Source organism: Pseudonaja textilis, chromosome 2, assembly GCF_049901715.1.
Source record: "Pseudonaja textilis isolate UNSWEBS1 chromosome 2, rPseTex1.2, whole genome shotgun sequence".
In the NCBI taxonomy this organism is placed as follows: Eukaryota; Metazoa; Chordata; class Lepidosauria; order Squamata; family Elapidae; genus Pseudonaja; species Pseudonaja textilis.
This window is the reverse complement of record NC_141991.1, coordinates 246268063-246286799: the sequence shown is the minus strand read 5'-3', so window position 1 is coordinate 246286799 and position 18737 is coordinate 246268063. Positions and strand designations below refer to the sequence as shown.

The 18737-nt window shown below is 42.2% G+C and overlaps 1 protein-coding gene across 4 annotated transcripts in view; it reads right to left on the bottom strand.

The window, feature by feature from the left end:
- The window catches only part of MYO5B (myosin VB), a 297420-nt gene that overhangs the window by 93137 nt on the left and 185546 nt on the right, over nucleotides 1-18737 (bottom strand). For all 4 annotated transcript variants that reach the window (XM_087927512.1, XM_026714934.2, XM_087927513.1 and 1 more), the window contains exons 18-20: nucleotides 9044-9158; nucleotides 8145-8356; nucleotides 3059-3215 (exon numbers count right to left, since the gene is read on the bottom strand). In XM_087927512.1, coding sequence (XP_087783638.1) covers nucleotides 3059-3215; nucleotides 8145-8356; nucleotides 9044-9158 — 484 coding nt within the window. The remainder of the gene's footprint in view (nucleotides 1-3058; nucleotides 3216-8144; nucleotides 8357-9043; nucleotides 9159-18737) is intronic.

Here is an 18737-nt window from a genome sequence, read left to right as displayed (position 1 = left end):
TATAATACAGTTAGTTTTGGATGCAGAGAACAGATGGTCCTGCTATCAGTGAATGCTTTCCCGAGCTTCGTGCATTCACTCAGAAATACATGGATATCACGAAAAGCATCTTTCATTTAACTGCTTGGTTAGGAGAAAGACAGAAAGCAAGTTTCCTTTATTTAAAACACCGTGATTCATTTAACTAAGCATAATCCAGATGACAAGTAGATACTCTCTTCTTCCCTTAGATTGTGGCAAGTGTGAAGAAACAGGACCACACATAGGATTCCTGGGGGCAATATGCTGACTCTGTAAACCGCTTGAAGAGGGCTGTAAAACACTGTGAAGCGGTATATAAGTCTGCTATTCCAATTAAAATGGTCTGTTGTTCATGCCTATGCACAGAAATGTAGTCAGCTAACTTTCAGGACTAAATTGATGCTAGATAAAACTCAATAGAATTCACGAGAGGTTGGATTTAGACTCTTTGATTCTAGGCTGATTACTTGTTTAACTCCACCACCAGGCTCTGTCTGTTCTTCTCTTACAGTTTGGCCTGAGTGGTCAAAGCAGCTAATAGATGCAAAGAGAATGCGCAGCATCTCAATCCATAATAAATTAGAACCTAATTCAAATACCCCAATCAATGAGTTAAAAATAAAATTAATATTGCTAATGATATTAAACTAAAACAGGAATAAAGTGAGAATACAATGAACAAGCTGTTCGATCTCTAAGAACTGCCTAAGAAGCCGAACTCTTGACAGCTAAAGATGACCCATGGAGGGAACCATTTGGAATTCAATGGAGAGACTTATGGAAGAAGCTAGACAACTATTACAACGCTCTGCTTCTACCCTCCTGGACTGAGAAAACCTGGAGCATCTACTCCCAGATATAATTAACCTCTTTGGAGAAGTCCTAAAGATATCTGGCCTCAGGTTCAAGTTGTTTTATGGGCTATTACCAGCCTCTTTTGCTTAGATACCTACTGAAAGTCAAGTTCCTACAGCTTAGATGCTGTAAAGTTAATCAGCTCTGATCCAGTAGCCTGCTGCTTTTTACCCCAACTGTAATTTTTGGGAAATCTTCAAGGTCAGTCCCAGGTATATCACACTGCCGTAATCTAATCTAGAGGTAACAAGGGTGTGAGTTATTATTCTTAGAACCTCTTGCCCTCACCCGTCAAACAACTTCAATCCCTATAGCAATAGGCTACCCATTTGTATTCTAAGAAACACTGGATATAGCCTGTTGAGTATGTCACTAGTTAATCCTTCAAGAGCAGTTTGAAGGTTACTTCAGAAGAAAATAAAACCTTCGTACTCTTTAGACAGGATGACATTCATTTGAGGATTTCAAAGTGAACCTCTAAGTGAGGCATCTTCAAAGTTGACAGCTTTAAGACTTGTGGACTTCAACTCCTAGAATTCTTCCTCTAGTCATGTTAGCTCAGGAAATCTGGGAGTTGAAGTCCCCAAGTCTTAAACTTGCCAAGTTTGGAGACCTCTGCTCTAAGTTATAGGATTAATATCAATGTTGGGCTCAGGTTTTATATATAGGATGGATGGCTGTCTTTCCAGATTAATTATCAATGAAACAGGAAGAGATACCTCAAACCATGGACACTGATGGGCAAGATATCTATCTAAGACTTTAACAGGAGCTGCTAATAAGGATTGAGAACGCTGGACCAGATGCACCTACTCCTTGATTCCCAGTGTAGCTCATTTTGAGATGTCCTTTCTGTTACCAATCTTATTCAGTTAGAGAACGAAGGTTAAGAGATGCAAGATAGCAAACCCGTGTTTTGAAATTTGAAATTTACAACCAAGTGTGAAGTGATTCGGCTTGCTCTGAGTAAAGTCAAGACTTGTAATCCAGATGAAGAGTAAGCAGCTTAAATTACACTGGAGGCAACAGGAATTCAGAAATTTTTTACACAGGACCGAAGATGGTATTAAAGACAGATTGAATATTTTTTAAAAGTGATGTTGATGGTCTGATAGCATTGTTGAGGACCTCAAAATCTTTATCTATCTTTAACATAATGAATTTTTTACAGTTTTACAATCGAGTCCAACTTGAATTAAAGGGAAAAAAGTGGCAGATATTTATTTATTGGTCAATAACTATATTAACACCTATCTGCTCCTTTTCAGCAGTTTTTTTTAAGTATTTGTTTTTAATCTGTTTTACTATATTTGTGATTGACTGTGAAATACTAAACCAAACTAAGACAACAAAGGTATGCAAAAACAGATATGTACATCCACTGATTCGTAGAACCAAGGACAAACTCCCTTAATTTCCTTCAAAAGAAAATTAACTAATATATCCAGCATTGTATTTGTTGGCATGGACCCAAGAACCTGGTACAAACTAAAGATTATACAGGTAGTCCTTGATTTAAGGACCACAATTGGGACTGGGATTTCAGTCATATGTCGTGAAGATTGAGGAACTGACGTGACTGGACCTGGTTTTACGACTGTTTTACAATGGTTGTTGAGCTATTCACGTGCTCTTAAGTCTTGATGAGTGGTTTTTGTCGTTAAAAAAAAATCAAACCATGGTTATATGACCGCAGGACACTTCAACCAGTTGTTAAAGTGAGCTGATCACCAAGTGCCCGAAATGCAATCATGTGATCACCAAGGAGACTGAATAGGGCTGCACAACATTGAGGCATCCTTGGTGCTTTCTGAGCTTGACTGTTTTCTTGCAGATGTTTCAATGCACATCACCAGTGCATTGATGATGTTACCTAGTTGGGTAATGAAACATCTGCAAGAAAACAACCACGCTCAGAGAGCACCAAGGACCCCTCATTGCAGCCCTCAGTTGCAAATATTCTTCTTCATTTGCACAACATTTTATGATGGCCAGAAGTCTCTTTATGAGACCTTTTGGAAGCCATCATTCAAAATGGTCCATAAATTATTGGTCATAAGTTGAAGGTGACTTGTATCTGACTCCCAGGAAGCATGGAACGGAAGAAAAAAACAAACAAACCAGGGCTACTGAAATGTAAACCTTTCTGTGTGTCCCTGAAGACAAAGTCAAAGAAACGAACCTTTTGATAGTTCTTTCTAACGAACATTCCTCGGGTGAAGGACTGGATCGTGATAGCTGCTTGGCGGATGGCTTGGTAGGCCCGGCGTATCCTTAACATTCGATATTGTTTCTGGAAAATAATGGCAGCTCTTGTTTTCCTTAGATGATCCGCCAATCTGCAGAAGGGCGAGGGGGATAAAGGTTTAGTAACGATAAATAAGAAGGACAATGCAAACCAATTGCTCCTAACAGAAGTGCTCCTGTACTGATTTCCTGTCAGTCTGATGTTCTTTCCTCCAAGTTTTTTTTTTTAACTCCATCCCGTTTCCAACAGAGTCTCAACAATTGTTGGCGATGGATTGTGCCTTGTCCTGAATGGACATCATTTGCAGAAGTGAGTTATTGACCACAATACCTTTAAGTGTGCTGTTGCCTTCTTCATGTTCCTTGGTTTTGAAAATAAGTCAATAGTGGCCCCAACTGCAAAACAGCCATAAGAGTTATAAACCCCCCCACCAATTTCCACTTCATTTATTTATTTGTTTCACTTCCTACTTCTTCTCCGGAAGCTCAAAGCAATATACTTCACAACGAGTACTAATATGTGGTGCTTCGTCTTAGGCTCATGATATGTGATGGAATATAGGAAGGAGGTGGAATCCTAGGAAGGAGGAGCTGCAGTCCAGAGGAGTAAGGAGCAACTCAGCCCAGAGTTGTGTTTGTGTGTGTTGTATGTGAGAGAAAAAGGGTAAAGATAGCTCCTCTGTCAAGGCTCCAACATGCACCCCCATTCAAATCATAAGTCTCTAGCCACATCTCTCAGAGTAAAAAAGATTGATTTATTAGGAGTCAACATGTCGGTGTTTCCTGGTTGCAGCCGACTCTGACACATCATTCCTTTCACCCTTGACTCTGGCCTTCCTCCCACCCCCTGGATGTATATTCTCCAACGAGACACATTCATAGCCAGGAGTCATCAATCATGCTCTCCAGTAATAATCTTGAGTGTCAACAGCTTCAGCTGCCAAAGCAATTATCTGAAGCATTTAAGGAATGCACTGCTTTCCCCCTTTCTGCTGGCAACTAAAAAGACCAAAGAAGAAGTATTTTTTTAGTTGACGTCCTCACTAACACAGGTAGTCCTTGACTTACGATTAGAATGGAGCCCAAAACCTCCTTTGCTAAATGAGACATTTGTTAAGTGAATTGTGCCCCATTTTACAGCCTTTCTTGCCACAGCTGTGAAGTGAAACGTTGCAGGTTTTAGGCTAGTAAGGTGGTTGTTAAGTGAATCTGGCTTCCCCATTGACTTTGATTGTCATAAGGGCGCAAAAGCTGTTCACATATCCTCAGGATATGGCAACGCTCATAAATATGAACCAGTTGCCAAGCGTCTAAATTTTGATCGTATGTCCATGGAGATGCTGACTGTGAAAAAATGGTCATTGCTTGAACTCAGTATCTCCCGCTTTCTAGCCTAATCACTAAACCAAACATTGAATTAATAAAAGCGGCAGTCCCACTGAAGATGTTTTCCTTTGAATTGCTGTAGCTCTACAAAGTTTGTAGAGAATTCATTTTTCTGTCAGTGGAAAGTTTTACTATTTCAACTCTATTTTCTAGACTCAGAGCAGCCATTATTCTTCATCACTACATCCAATAAAGTTTTATTGCATTTTTGTCTGAATGTATCTCTCCCACGCCAATTTAGCCACGATAGTAACATTCAATCTTGGTCTCAACTTTTGTGGAAAATGTCTGGTTATAGGTAGTCCACAACGTTATGATCACAATTGAGCCCAGAATTACAGTTAATAAGCCATTACAGGTTATCGTGTGACTGTATTCAATGTTATAACTTTTTTTTTTTTGCAGCAATCATTAAACAAATGCTGCAGACATTAAGCGGACGCTGCAGTCATTAAACAAATCCATTTTATTCAACTAGCAATTTTTGTCAGAAACTGGAAGCAAATATTAGAAACCGGCAAAAAAAAAGGGCATAAAAAAACCTGCAGTCATGTGGCTGCAAATGGCCATAAAAGTGAGCCATTTGCCAAGAACACAAAAGGTGATCATGTGACCCCATTGGGGGAGGGGCAGCAGTCATAACTTTGAAATCAGAACATAAGGAGGTTTGGAGGAAAGGTCTGTTCTAACTTTGAAGGGTTGCTAGGCAACTGGACTTAACTCAATCGGACAAGATGTCATGCCCCTGTCAGAGTCTGAATCTGAGAAGGAAGCCAGAGAGCTGACAGGGAATGGGAGTGTGGCCCCATCGGGGAAGGAGGCTGGGGAAGGGCAAACTGCAGCTGGGCAGAGCAGGGAAGAAATAGAACAAGGGAGAGGGAGTTCAGATGAAGAACCAGAGCCCCCCCCCTCTTCATCCTAGGGCATGCAGGAAAGAACGGAGAAGAGAGCAATGTGGGTTGCGTGGCTTACGGGGGAGGAAAGGGCCCTGATTACCTTCATTAGCCACAGCTGGGAAGACAGTTGATAAGAAAGGCAGGCTGCGTGCGGCAGGCTGCTGGGAGCAAATGTGAGCTTATTCTGTGTTGTCGTGGCTTATCTGTGTTCCTGGCATCTTCCCAACTGTGTGAGTTGTGCTGTGCCTTCAAGTCTGAAATTCTTGCTCGTGCCCTGCCAAGCTAATTACTTTAGTTTGGCTTGTTTGGACTTTAAGTTACAGTTTGTGTTGCTCATGTTTTGGACTTAATTTTCTGCAGTCAAAGCTGTTCCTGGGAAAGTTTTTCTCTAGCCAGAAGGTAACCAGGATATTGGGGGCAAAGTTGAAGATAACAAAGGGACTCTTTTTGATTACTTTGCCTTTGTGCCACATCCCAAGTCATCACACAGGGATGCTAAATGAAGCAGAGGAGAGTTCCCCAACTTTTCTGGGTTGGTGGTCCAGAGGGAGGAAGGGGGGAAATGGGGATGGTTTTGTGGGAGGGGTGAATATGTGCGTGCAGGCGTGCACATGCACAAGCACCCATTTGGTCACATAAGTGGGGCCGAGAGAGCCCACGACAATTGTACAAGGCCCTGAGTGCTTGCGAGCGGAGCTGAGAGTGCCCACGATGCTCGCGCAAGTAGGGCCGTGAGGCCCCATGATGCTCGTGCACGCAGGGCTGCAACCACTTGTGCGAGTGGGGTTGTGTGCCCACGCATATGCGCCCGCTACCCGGGCCTTCACACAGTCTGCTTGCAAATAGGCCATGGCCCAGGTTGGGGACCCCTGGAGCAGAGGAATGGTAGCAAGGAGCTCAGAAGATCTTGAAAAATTTAAACATTTCTACTTATATTTTTTTACAAATGACCTTTCTTTGTGTACTTTTCATCACAGCCACTGTCACATTGTTTTCCCCCAACGTACCAGACAAGGATATGAGCTGAAAACTATGACTGGGGGCATTAGAAATTTATTCTATTTCCTTTGTGGTAGCGTGAGCATAAAGAGAATTTTATTACTCTAGTACCGGTGGCAGTTCAGAGAGCAGGACACTGAATAATATTCTTTGCGCTTTTGTTTTTTAATTATCTACTATAGGCAAAAAAGTGTGGCAAGTCAAGGTTTCATTTGTGGTTAAAAATAATTTTTATACAGTAATTCTAAAAAAATGTCCTTTTTGTTGAGGTTCTTTCTTTTTATTCTTTCTGTATGTTTTGTGACTGGGTTAATTGTAGTAACTGGGGTTTTTGGGTTAGGTGGAAACCTTAAAAAGAAATGTCATAGAAATTGCCTGTATCCCAGGCAGTTTCCCAATTTATGAATAAAATAGCTTACTATTAAGAGAGAGAGAAAAATCCTAGAAGAACAGTTTAATAACTGCTAGTGACATGATAGATGCAGCTTTACCAGATGTGCTCCAAGAAAGCTGAATAGCTATCGGTTTGAATAGCTTAAATATATATTTCTGTATGGAACAGAGCATTGGACTCAGGGGCTAAACGGTCTTTAAGCTCTCTAATAAAATTCACATAACCCATATATCTAATTTTCAACCTTGCTCGCATAAAAACTTCTTATTCTAAAACTGAAGCTCTCCAACTTAATAGCTTTCCATATACAAAGGAATCCCTGGGGATTTTACTCTGCTAGTCATTGTTGACTCTAGGCAGGCGGTGCTCATCTCTGTTTCAAGGCCTTTGAGCCAATGTTGTCCTAAGACATTTCCATGGTCATGTTGCCTGCATGATGTCAAGGAGCGCTATTACCTTCCCACTAAAATGGTACCAATTGTTCTGACCCAGGTTTCCTCAAACGTAATGAAACACAACCTTGTTTTAAAAGTAAAACCTAATTTAATGCAATGCTGGGAATTACTTTCATTCCAAGCCAGAACTAATCTTAAACAGTTCCCCAAGATAAGCACCTGCCTTTCGGTGCTGTGGAATGCTGCCAAAAACAGAAGTATCCAAATTAATTATAACAGAAACCAACCAAAGTACCAGAAAAAAACCGACCAGAGTACACAGAGCTTCAAGGACAACTCAGAATCTACTTTGCTTCCTGCAAAGAGTTCGTCATTGAGGTCTGACTTTTATCCCTTATGGGAGAGGCAATCACCTCCCAGCCTTACTCCCGAGTTGCCCCTTCTGATTCAGCTGCTCTCGCCTTCTAGCAGCTCTGCACACACACGCACTGGGAACAGGCTCCCCTGGGTCCTCTGCCTCACTGCTGCCAGACTCCAGAGGCTCCGGAGGCAGCACTCCATTCTCAGATGGTCCTGGCCCTATCCCTGCATCGAACGCAGGACCCTCGTCCAAGCCTTCTCCAGACTCCCTGCCTGGTCCCCTTTCTTCCTCACTGTCTGACTCCACTGCCATCTGCACCAGCTGCCGGCAAACCACACCACCTATTTATCTACTCGCATTTTCATGCTTTCCAACTGCTAGGCTGGCAGGAGCTGGGGTGAGGATGGGAGTTCACCCATCGTGCTTGCACTCAGGTCTCAGGTCTCAAACCTGGGTTGCTGGCTTTCTAGCTGCCAAGCCCAGCATCTTAGCCAGTAAGCCGCTATGCCGCCACATATATGCTAGGTGAAGAAATTCCCACATTTCCAGCAAGCAAATTCTCTTGGGGAAAATGTTCACTTTATGCTTACCTGCGTGCCAGATATCCTCGGGTGAACCTCTGGATAATTAAAGCTGCCTCCCTGGTTTTCCTGTACTTTCTCCTCTGCATCCAGCCACGCACGGTCTTCTGTATCATGATGGTGGCACTCCGGAACTTATCTGCCCGCAATTTTTCCAAGTAGGCCACCTGGCCAGCACGGAAAAAAATCTTTGTACGTCCAAACTGAAACTGGTCAGGATCCTTGGAAAAGTATAAAAGGAAAACCAAGAGTTTTAAAAATCCTTTCTTCCTCCCTCTCTCCTTTCCCTTCTTTCTTCCCAGTTTCCCTTCCCTCCCTCCCTCCCTCCCCCCTCCCTAGATTTTCCTTCCTTCCCCTTCTTCCGTTTCCCCGCCCTTCCCTAGATTTTCCTTCCTTCCCTCCCTTCCTTCTTCCCATCTTCCTAGTTTCCCCTCCTTCCCTTCTCCATCCCTAGATTTTCCTTCCTTCCTTCCCTCCACCAAATTTGAGCATACCATTATTTAATGCAGTATGTGACCTAATCTGAGTGTTTTGCTTGGCTGAAACAAAATACAAATTAAATATGGTAGAACAAATAAGATGTATCCAAGTTGGTCCTTAACAAAATATGGTTAAAATAGGAACATGACAACAGGCAAATATTTTTTTTCAATAAGAATTCAGCTATATTGAAATGATTCTTTGAGACAAGTCGGTAATTCCACTGATCCCATCATTCTTTTTCACATCTTCTGACAAAAAAGTTGCAATGATTTTGAATGAGTTGCAATGATTTTTCAGGTGCTTTGGGCTATAGTTAAACGGAGAGGTAGAATTATGGATTTAGGACTATAGGGATGCTGGATCATGTACCAACCTGATTGGTTGGTTGATTGATCTAATAATATACAGTAGCTCTGGCATCATACCTTAATTAGGCTTTCCAATAATATTTTACAAATCAGTGTCTTGTCTTTCTTTTTCGAAATACTTTTGTCTTTCATAAGCACTCGATACCGATTCAAGAAGTCATGATAGGTCCACCTAAAGAAAATAACACATAAACCAGAAATCAGTGGGAAGACATTTAGATCAAATAAGTGAGCGGTGCAGCCTTCTTCAATGGTGAGTGCTAAAAACTGGCACCAAAACTGTTATAATACATTCTAGGATATATTTAATAATTTGGAAAATTGTTATACTGATAAAGGAGAAGAATATTTGTAACTCCGGGTTGACATGAGGGATCCTTGGTACTCTCTGAGCTTGGTTGCAGGCATGTCATTACCCCAAAGTGCACCATTAGCACTGATGATGTTACCTAGTTGGGTAATGAAACGCCTGCAACAAAACAACCAAGCTCAGAGACCATCAAGGGCCTCTCAAAAATATTATAGCTGCTAATCTTAAGTGCATACCTCTGAGTGGCTCACAATACTTACAACGACAATATAAAAATCATAACCCAGTGAAATAATACAGACTAGGGGGGGAAAAGCAAGATCTCAGGCACCACACAAGACTTTCGTAAGATACAAATTGACACCACACAAGACTTTCATAAGATACAACAGTGACAAATTGGGAAAAGGCAAGGCTTTGCAGCCTTCTGGAGGGCTAAGATGATGGTAGTCCACTGAATTTCGTGTGTGTGTGTTTGTTTGTTTGTGTGTGTGTGTGTGTGTGTGTGTGTGTGTATAGACTATTTCTGAGAGCAATTACCCTCACTGTTTTCTATCTGCCAATCAGTCCTTCTCAAAGGGATGTTGCAAGTCTCGTTTATCAGGGAAGATTACTTGGGGAATGTTCAAAGTTACAAAGAACTGACAATGGGCTTTCTCCAGTGGTGGGATTCAAAAATTTTTACTACCGGTTCTTTGGTGGGCTTGGCAGGAGAAGGAGACTGCAAAATCCCATTCCCTCCTCACCCCACTAACCTGCTTTCCAGCTCCGTTCTCCTGTGCAGGGCAACCAAAAAAGACCCAGCCAATCAGCTGGACTCAGGAGGCAGAGAAGAGATGGGGGCGGGGCCAGTCAGAGGTGGGATTTGCCAGTTCTCTGAACTACTCAAAATGTCCGCTATCGGTTCTCCAGAACCGGTCAGAACCTGCTGAATACCACCTCTGGCTCTCTCCCCTCCCTGCCAATCTCACGTGCTTGTACTTATGGCTGTTCACAGCATCCCGCAGTGACATGACCATAATTTATGGGGTGTGTTTCTTTTAATGGAAACTAGCATTTACTTCCAGTTTCTGGCAAAAGAGCAATGGGTCTGCTTAATGAGTGTAGCATTCCCTTAACGACCACCACAAAAAAAAATGTCATAAAGTAAAAATAAGATCATAAAATCAGGTTGGTCACATGATGACCCATTTAATGACTGATGTGACTTACAAACCATAATTTCAGGTTCCGTTACAGTCATAAGTCGAGGACTAGCTATAAACAGAAAGGAGGCAATGGGATTGCAGTTTATTCAGCCAGTAAATGAGAAGTGCAAATTCAATAACTGAATTATAGAATTCCTGGACAGATAGTTCTCAACTTACAACAGTTCGTTTTGTGACCATTTGAAGTTACAATGGCACTGGAAAAAGTGACTTATGACCGCTTTTCACACTTACAACCGTTGCAGCATCCCCCTGGTCACGTGATCAAAATTCAGAAGCTTGACAACTGATTCATATTGATGATGTTTGCAGTGTCCCAGGTTTATGCGATCACTTTTTCTGACTTTTTGACAAGCAAAGTCAATGGGAAAACCAGATTCCCTTAACAACCATGTTACTAACTTAACAACTGCATTGATTCACTGAAGAACTGTGCTAAGACAGGTTGTAAAATGGGGGAAAATTCACTTAAGAACTTTCTCAATAGCAACATACATTTTGGGCTGAATTGTGGTCATAAATGCGGAAGGAAAAGTTTCCTATCGTTGCATCTGCTACCCAAATGTGACCAGTTCTGTGGTCTTGGCAAACTTTCAGTTCCCGATTAAACAATTTAAATTAAATCTTTGGATAAAAGAAAACAGGAGGCGGCGCCTGTGTCAAAGCTCTCACCCCAAAGAGATGGCTGGAACAATATTTTAATTCTTGGAGGGAGCATCTCCTGCCATGGCATTCAGATTTAGAACTTGCGGACTGGATTGTGAAATTGGCTCTTCATCTGCCAAGAGTTTTATTAAGCCCACTGCAAATTAAAGCCTCTGAGTTATGGACTCCCTCAAAGCAAAGGGAATCTGGGACTGCCAACTGATGCTGTAATTAAGTGCATGCAGAAGGGAGATAGAGAGAAGAAACAGAAGAGAAAACTTGAAAGGCTGGAGGACTGCTAAAAATTGGATGAGGCAATGTGTATGCTTTATAGCAGTGGTATCCAATTTGAGAAACTTTTAAGGCTTGTGGACTTCAACTCCCAGAATTCCCCAGCCGGCATGCATCATAAAGTTGCCGAGTTGGAAGAACATTGGTGTCAGTCTGGGAGACATTTGCATATACGGTCCAGGGGTCTTTGCTAAGACTTTGATAGGTTACCAGTTTAATTAAATAATTGGTTTACTTGGCAAGCTGCCCATGTTTGATCTTATTTTCAGTACAAATGTTGGTAGAATCTTTAAGGAGCAGCATGAGGTAAATCTTAGGTAATGCTGCTTGTAGGAAAGGTTTTCTTAATACTGTTCGTGTGGTGCATTACAAGGATAGGCATGGTATGCACAGGCCTGCAGTTGAATGCTCTGTGACAATGTTTTCTTGGCCCTTTTACTAGGGTGTAATTATTATTATTATTATTATTATTATTATTATTATTATTATTATTATTATTATTATTATTATTATTATTCTTCTTCTTCTTCTTCTTCTTCTTCTTCTTCTTCTTCTTCTTCTTCTTCTTCTTCTTCTTCTTCTTCTTCTTCTTCTTCTTCTTCTTCTTCTTCTTCTTCCTCCTCCTCCCTCCTCTTCCTCTTCCTCCTCCTTCTGCCATATCCATCATTGGACATTGGCAATCATGTTGGTGATCCTATCTGCAAGTCTTAAAGTTGCCAATATTGGACATCGCTGCTTTATAGTCTTATGCAAACTTTTAAGATCCATATTTTGACCAAAGCCAAAAAGAATAATAATCTTTTATCTTCTTTAGCAGACGTGCTGCTTAGATGGGAAATCTCTTTCCTTTAAATGCCAAGAAGATTCTCCCCCCAAAAAAAATACATAAATACATAACCAGTGGAAGATGGGATGGATTCATTTTTACAGCTGAATCTGGCTACTATGGTCAAGTCTTTGCTCAGGAAAAGAACACATTTTAAGGTGGTCGACTTATGACTACATCTGGTCTGATGTGGATCAGAAGGTCTGCTGCTCAGCAAGGCAGTCATTAAGTGAGTCATGCCCAATTTTATGACGTATGATGCTATGGCTGTTCAGTGAATCACCATTGTCATTAAAGAATCCACTTCCCCCATTGACTTTGCTTCTTGGAAATCAGTTGGGAAGGTCATAAATAGTGATCATGCAATCCCAGGATATGGCAACCTTCATAAATCCTTGCTGGAATTTGCCAAGCACTCAAATTTTGATCATTTGATTGCAGGGACGTTGCAGCCGTTGTAAGTGCGAGGACCAGTCAAAAGTCACCTTTTTCAGTGCTGTTGTAGCTTTGAACAGGTTGGCTACTTTTAAGAATAAAAGTAACTTTTCTGACACACTCAAGAAAGGAACATTTTGTACCCAATACTTAGTGGACAATTAATCAATGGAATAGCTTGCCTCCAGAAATCATGGGGGCTCCATCGCTAGCGGTTTTGAAGAAGAAACTAGACAGCCACTTATCTGAAATAGTATAGGTTTTCCTGCTTGCGCAGGGGTCTGGAGTAGACATCCAAGGTCTCATTCTGTTCTGTTCTGTTCTGCTCCGCTTCACTCCATTCCATATTTTCTATTCTGTTCTGTTCTATTCCATTCCATTCCATTCCATTCCATTCCCTATTTTCTATTCTATTCTATTCTATTCTATTCTATTCTATTCTATTCTATTCTATTCTATTCTACTCTACTCTACTCTACTCTACTCTACTCTACTCTACTCTACTCTACTCTATTTTATTCTATATTCTCTTCTTCCCCACGTTCCGGTGGAACTGTGCCTTCAAAAATGGGATGTAACTACAACATGCAATTGCTGAGGTTTCAGTAGATGATTATATTCCAAATTGCATTTCCTTAGAGTATCTCATTAGTAATGCCTCATTTGTTGGACGTAGAATTTTATGTAGATAAACATGAAAGAAGAGCTACAAATGAACAGACTAAGTAGCAATAAAAAAGGGCAAACTGAAATAATTTGGAGAAATGTTTTGTATTGAGGTCCCGCACAATGTCCAGTCCAAATTTTTAAAATGTTCAGATCAATTCTGAAAACAATACACAATATGTTCAGTTTTGATTAAAATTTAAAGGGACACTCCACCCTATATTTATCTGGATTTTTCAGCTGTCCCAAATTTAAACCAGTCATGCTTGTGTTAGGCTTTCCCAAATTCCACAGTGCAAATTTAATCGACTTTAAGCCATTTGCCACCAATAAGGCTTAGGCCTCCTTTATTTAACAAAGAGGCAGAGATAAACGTACACTAACTGGAGAAAGCAGAAGTAGACTTTGATCTCTCACACAGCTCTTACTCCTTGTTCCTTGCCGAGATGTGATTGCAATATGCTATGAAAAGAAAGGCTGAATGGAGAAGCCGGTTTCACCCTAGATTAGGGGTACAGTTTGGCAACTTTAAGATTTGTGGACTTCAACTCCCAGAATTCCTCAGTCACATCGTAACTGGTGACATGATATGCTAGAAGACTGGGGCCAGAGACACTGCCTAGGGGACAGGTGGATAAGAGGCGGCAAAGTCTGTAGCTGCACAATGGATGGAGCAAGAAGCTTATGAGGATTTTTCTCTAAGTTCTTAGACAGTGAAACTGATGACGGGAGAATTGTACTTTCAGACTTGGAAGATTCTGTTAGTGTAGCTTTATAATAAAGTAGAATTAGCTTATCTGGCTGTGTTTCCTGACTGGTCTACTTAGTAAGGTATTGACCTTTCCTTTCTTTTCCTTTCCTTTTCCTTTCCTTTCTTCCTCTCTTCTCCCTTCCTCTTTCTCTCCCCTCCCTCCCTCTCCTTCCCTTCCCCTTTCCCTTCCTTTTCTCTTGCCACTTTTATTTCTTTGTTCTGTGCCATTTTCTTGTTTTTAAAAATTTGTAGACCATAAAGTTGCTGGGAGTCAGGCAGATTATTTCAGGCAGGTGGTTCCATACACAACAATATGAAATCACAAGTTGTGTGTCTTTAGTTGGTGCTGATACGCATCAAGTTTGTCCCAAGAACCCAGGATGTTCTGTTCTCCGGTGTCCGTTTCTTACCAGGATGTTATACTTTGTACCCCTGCATTTCCTTCATCCGATTCTTTGGAGGTTTACACCCTGTCAGTTAATTGGCTTAATCTTTCCCAGAGCACAAATGTCATCACAATCCACTCCTTTTTTTTTTTTAATCATTATGACACAATTGCATCTTTGTTCAAGAAATGTATATAAATTACTTTTGGACTCTGTTTTAGCTAAGAAAAAACTTGCGTAAAACCTTTGCCCCCACAGTTGTACACCTGATGTTTAAAAGTTCCCCAAACCCAACACAGGTTTGGAATCAGGTTCCTGTTCCAACATTCATTAATTTGAGAGCAGCTTCTTTAAACCTAAAGTGGATTTTTTTGCTGTTTTTCAGGGATGATTATTTTTTTTCTCTCTCTTTCATTTTAAGATATCTTCTACTCTTGTGCAACGGTGCAGACTGAAACTGGCCTTTTCAGTTTAAACCAAATAAGATGCAGTGATGTAATTATCTCAAGAGGCAAGAAAACCTGGGGTAAAGATTCCTACAAAACTAGCGTGAAACATTTTAAATTCCTCCATTATATCAGGCTCCAAAAACCATTAAGCCCCGTTGTGATTCTTCCCAGATGATTTATTTAATGTTCCTCACCCATACACAGAATCTTGCCAAACTAAAGCATTCTACCAACCCGGAGGTGGCATTCAGCAGGTTCGGACCAGTTCTGGGAAACCGGTAGTGGAAATTTTGAGTGGATCGGAGAACCGGCAAATCCCACCTCTGACTGGCCCCGCCCCCATTCTATTCTCTGCCTCCCGAGTCCCAGCTGATTGGCTGAGACTTCTTTTGTTGCCCTACACAGGAGAATGGAGCTGGAAAGCAGGTTAGTGGGATGGGGAGGGAATGGAAGATTTTGCAGTATCTTTTCCCTGGAGTGGGGAGGGAATGGAAGATTTTGCAGTATCCTTCCTCTGCCACGCCCACCAAGCCACGCCCACAGAACTGGTAGTAAAAAAAAATTGAATCCCACCACTGCTACCACCCCATAAATCAAATACTATTTAGGGAGGAACTGTCTTCACCCTCATTCTCTCATGAGAACCCTCTGGCCTGAGTTGTCTCTTACTCCTTTGAAATCTCCCCTCCCTCATGGGAATCCAGGCTACATTCCACCACAGTTATTACTGGAAAGCTTAACACTGAAAATGCACTGCAGATCTTTTCTTTTTTAAGGCCACATCGCATACACATCAAAGGGCTACAATGAAAGGACAACATCCCCAATGAGTGTTTGCTGTACTTTGTGTCCCCATGAAGGAAAACAGAAGGGCGTTCTCTAACATTTCAGCTTCGGTGAAGGATGGCAAAGCTTCGAAATGCTACCAGTTCAGATCAAGGTGCTATTCTGGTCTGTTCTTATGAAGGCTAAACAAGAGGTCCATCATTTGGTACTAATAATCGTTTGGCTTTCATTTTTTTTCTATTTTCTGATGGTTTTACTATGTTTTGGATCCATATATTTATTATCTCTTCATTTGTAAATCAATACTGAATGTTACTTACAGTTAGTCCTCAACTTACAACAGTCCATTGAGTGACCATTCAAAGTTACAACGGCACTAAAAAGTTTAAAAAACTGTTTTCCACGGTTACAACCTTTACAGCCTCCCCATGATCACATGATCAAAATTCAGAAGCTTTGCAACGGGTTCATACTTACGACTGTTGCCGTGTACCAAGGTCATGTGACCTCCTTTGGTGACCTTCTGACAATGCAAATCAATGGGGAAGCCAGATTCACTTAACGACCGTGTGACGATCTTAACAACTGCAATGGTTCACTTTACAACTGCGGCAAGAAAAGTCGTAAAATGGGGCAAAATTCACTTAACAATTATTTCACTTAGCAACAGAAATTTGGGGTTCAGTTGTGGTCGTAAGTCGAGGACTACCTGTACATAGAAGAAGAGAGCGAGAGATGCAATAGCAATAGCAAGAACTGCATAAGCATGTTATGGAGCACAGGGGAATAAATGTTCAAAAAAGCAGAAGTGGGAACAACCTGAGGTCTCCTGCCAGTTTCCCCACTGCTTATGAGAAGTCAGCATGGAAATCACATGATCAATGGATGCTGCAACCATTGTGATTGCGAGTCGTTTGCCAAACACACGAAAGATGACCATGCGACCACAAGGACTCTGTGATAGCTCTAACTTTGAGGACCGATTCTAAGTCCCTTTCTTTCAGCACTGTTGTAATTTTGAAGTCACAGAACAAGTGGCTGTAACTCAAGAGCTTCCTGCAACACCGTTGAGAGCAAACCTTGATAGCTCCTAAAAATAATGCCCCGTATATAATTATCTAAATTGCAATGGTCTGTGAGTTCAATTCTTGGCAGAGAGTTTGAACACTATAGAAAAGAAATGGCTATGTACATCTGATGAATCTCAATAAAAATGAAACTGGTCACAGACAGGAAGTCTTCAACTTAGGACCACAATCAAGCTCAAAATTTATGTTGCTAAGTGAGGAATTTTTTAAGTGAATTTTTCCCCATTTTACAATTTTTCTTGACACATTTGTTAAGTGAGTCGCTGCAGTTGTTAAATTAGTAATACAGTTGTTAAATGAATCTGATTTCCCTATTCACTTTGTGTGATGATCTGGGGCTTGGCACAAAGGCAACACAGCCAGGGAATAAGTAGAGGTCCGTTTATTACCTCCAACTTTGCCTCCAATGATGCGGTTACCTTCCGTTCTGGAGAAAAACTCTCCCACAAACCTGCAACAGCCTTTGGCTGCAAATATTCCAGTCCAAAACGTTGTACTCTAAAGGGGGGGGGGGGGGGGGGGGGGGGGGGGGGGGGGGGGGGGGGGGGGGGGGGGGGGGGGGGGGGGGGGGGGGGGGGGGGGGGGGGGGGGGGGAGGGGGGGGGGGGGGTGGGTGGGGGGGGGGGGGGGAGGGGGGGGGGGGGTTTGGGGGGGGGGGGGGGGGGGGGGGGGGGGGGGGGGGGGGGGGTTTGATATGGGGGGGGGTTTTTGGTTGGGGGGGGAGGGATTGGGGGGGGGGGGGGGGGGGGGGGGGGGGTTTATTGTTTTTTTGTTTGTTTGGGGGGGGGGGGGGGGGGGGGGGGGGGGGGGGGGGGGGGGGGGGGGGGGGGGGGGGGTGATCTATCCTCTTCCCCCCGGGGGAGGGGAAGGAGCCTTTCCCCTTTCTTTTTTTTTTTTTTTGTTTTTTTTTTGGGGGGGGGATTAAAAGGAGATCGGGGGGGGGGGGGAGGCCTGGGGAGGCGGAGAATAGATGGGGGGGGGAGAAAAATTTCCGCTACTGGTTCTCGAGAACTGGTCAGAACCTGCAGAATACCACCTCTGATAGGAACCATGGGGACACTGGAACAGTCATAAGTGTGAAAAATGGTGTTAAGTCACTTTTTCAGTGCCGTAGTAACCTCCAACGGTCACTAAGCGAACTGCTGTAAGTCAAGGACTACCTGTACTGCCTCCAATATTTGCTGTGTGTAAGATTCAAATTAAAAGGTGAGTGGACAATGTGGATGGATCCGCTCAATGGTATTTTGGTGGGGGGTTTAAAATAAGAATTTCAGGAACGGAAGAACGCATTAGTTGCCCAATTTTTTTAAAAAAAAAATTATCAGAAGAAAAAAGGAGGCAGTACAGGACAAATTACATTTGTGATTCGGATAGCGCAATGGCAGCCATGTCAAATCACAAGCACCCTGGCACGCCAAGAGTATCTTTTCATGTCTGAGCGCACAAGCCGTCAAATCTCTGCAGAAAAAAAAAATGGCACGCTCTAGGTAGGGCTTCATTAAGGAATTCTGCTGACAGTCAGAAGTGATGGAGGACCACAGGGCAGCCTCCCTCGGAAGCAAATTGGCTCAGATCTTACAGCCTAAAACGACTGCCCTGATGATTACGCTGAAGGTATCATTCTTACAAGCTGTCAAGTTTAAACTAGTAAATTCTCTCTTATTATCTTGACAGGTTACCATAAATATTATATAAAGGCCTTCCATTACTTTGAGCATGGAGGGTGAGATCTGTTAAACAACTCCCCAAATTAACAGAGGAAGGAGGGAATTTCCTAGTAAGATCTGCTGAACTTTATCCTAAAAAGTTTACTGTGGAAGAAAAAATGATTAATAGCTTTCTATTCTGCTAGGGCTAGTTAGTGGTGCAGGACCGTGGTGGGATTCAAATTTTTTTTACAACCAGTTCTGT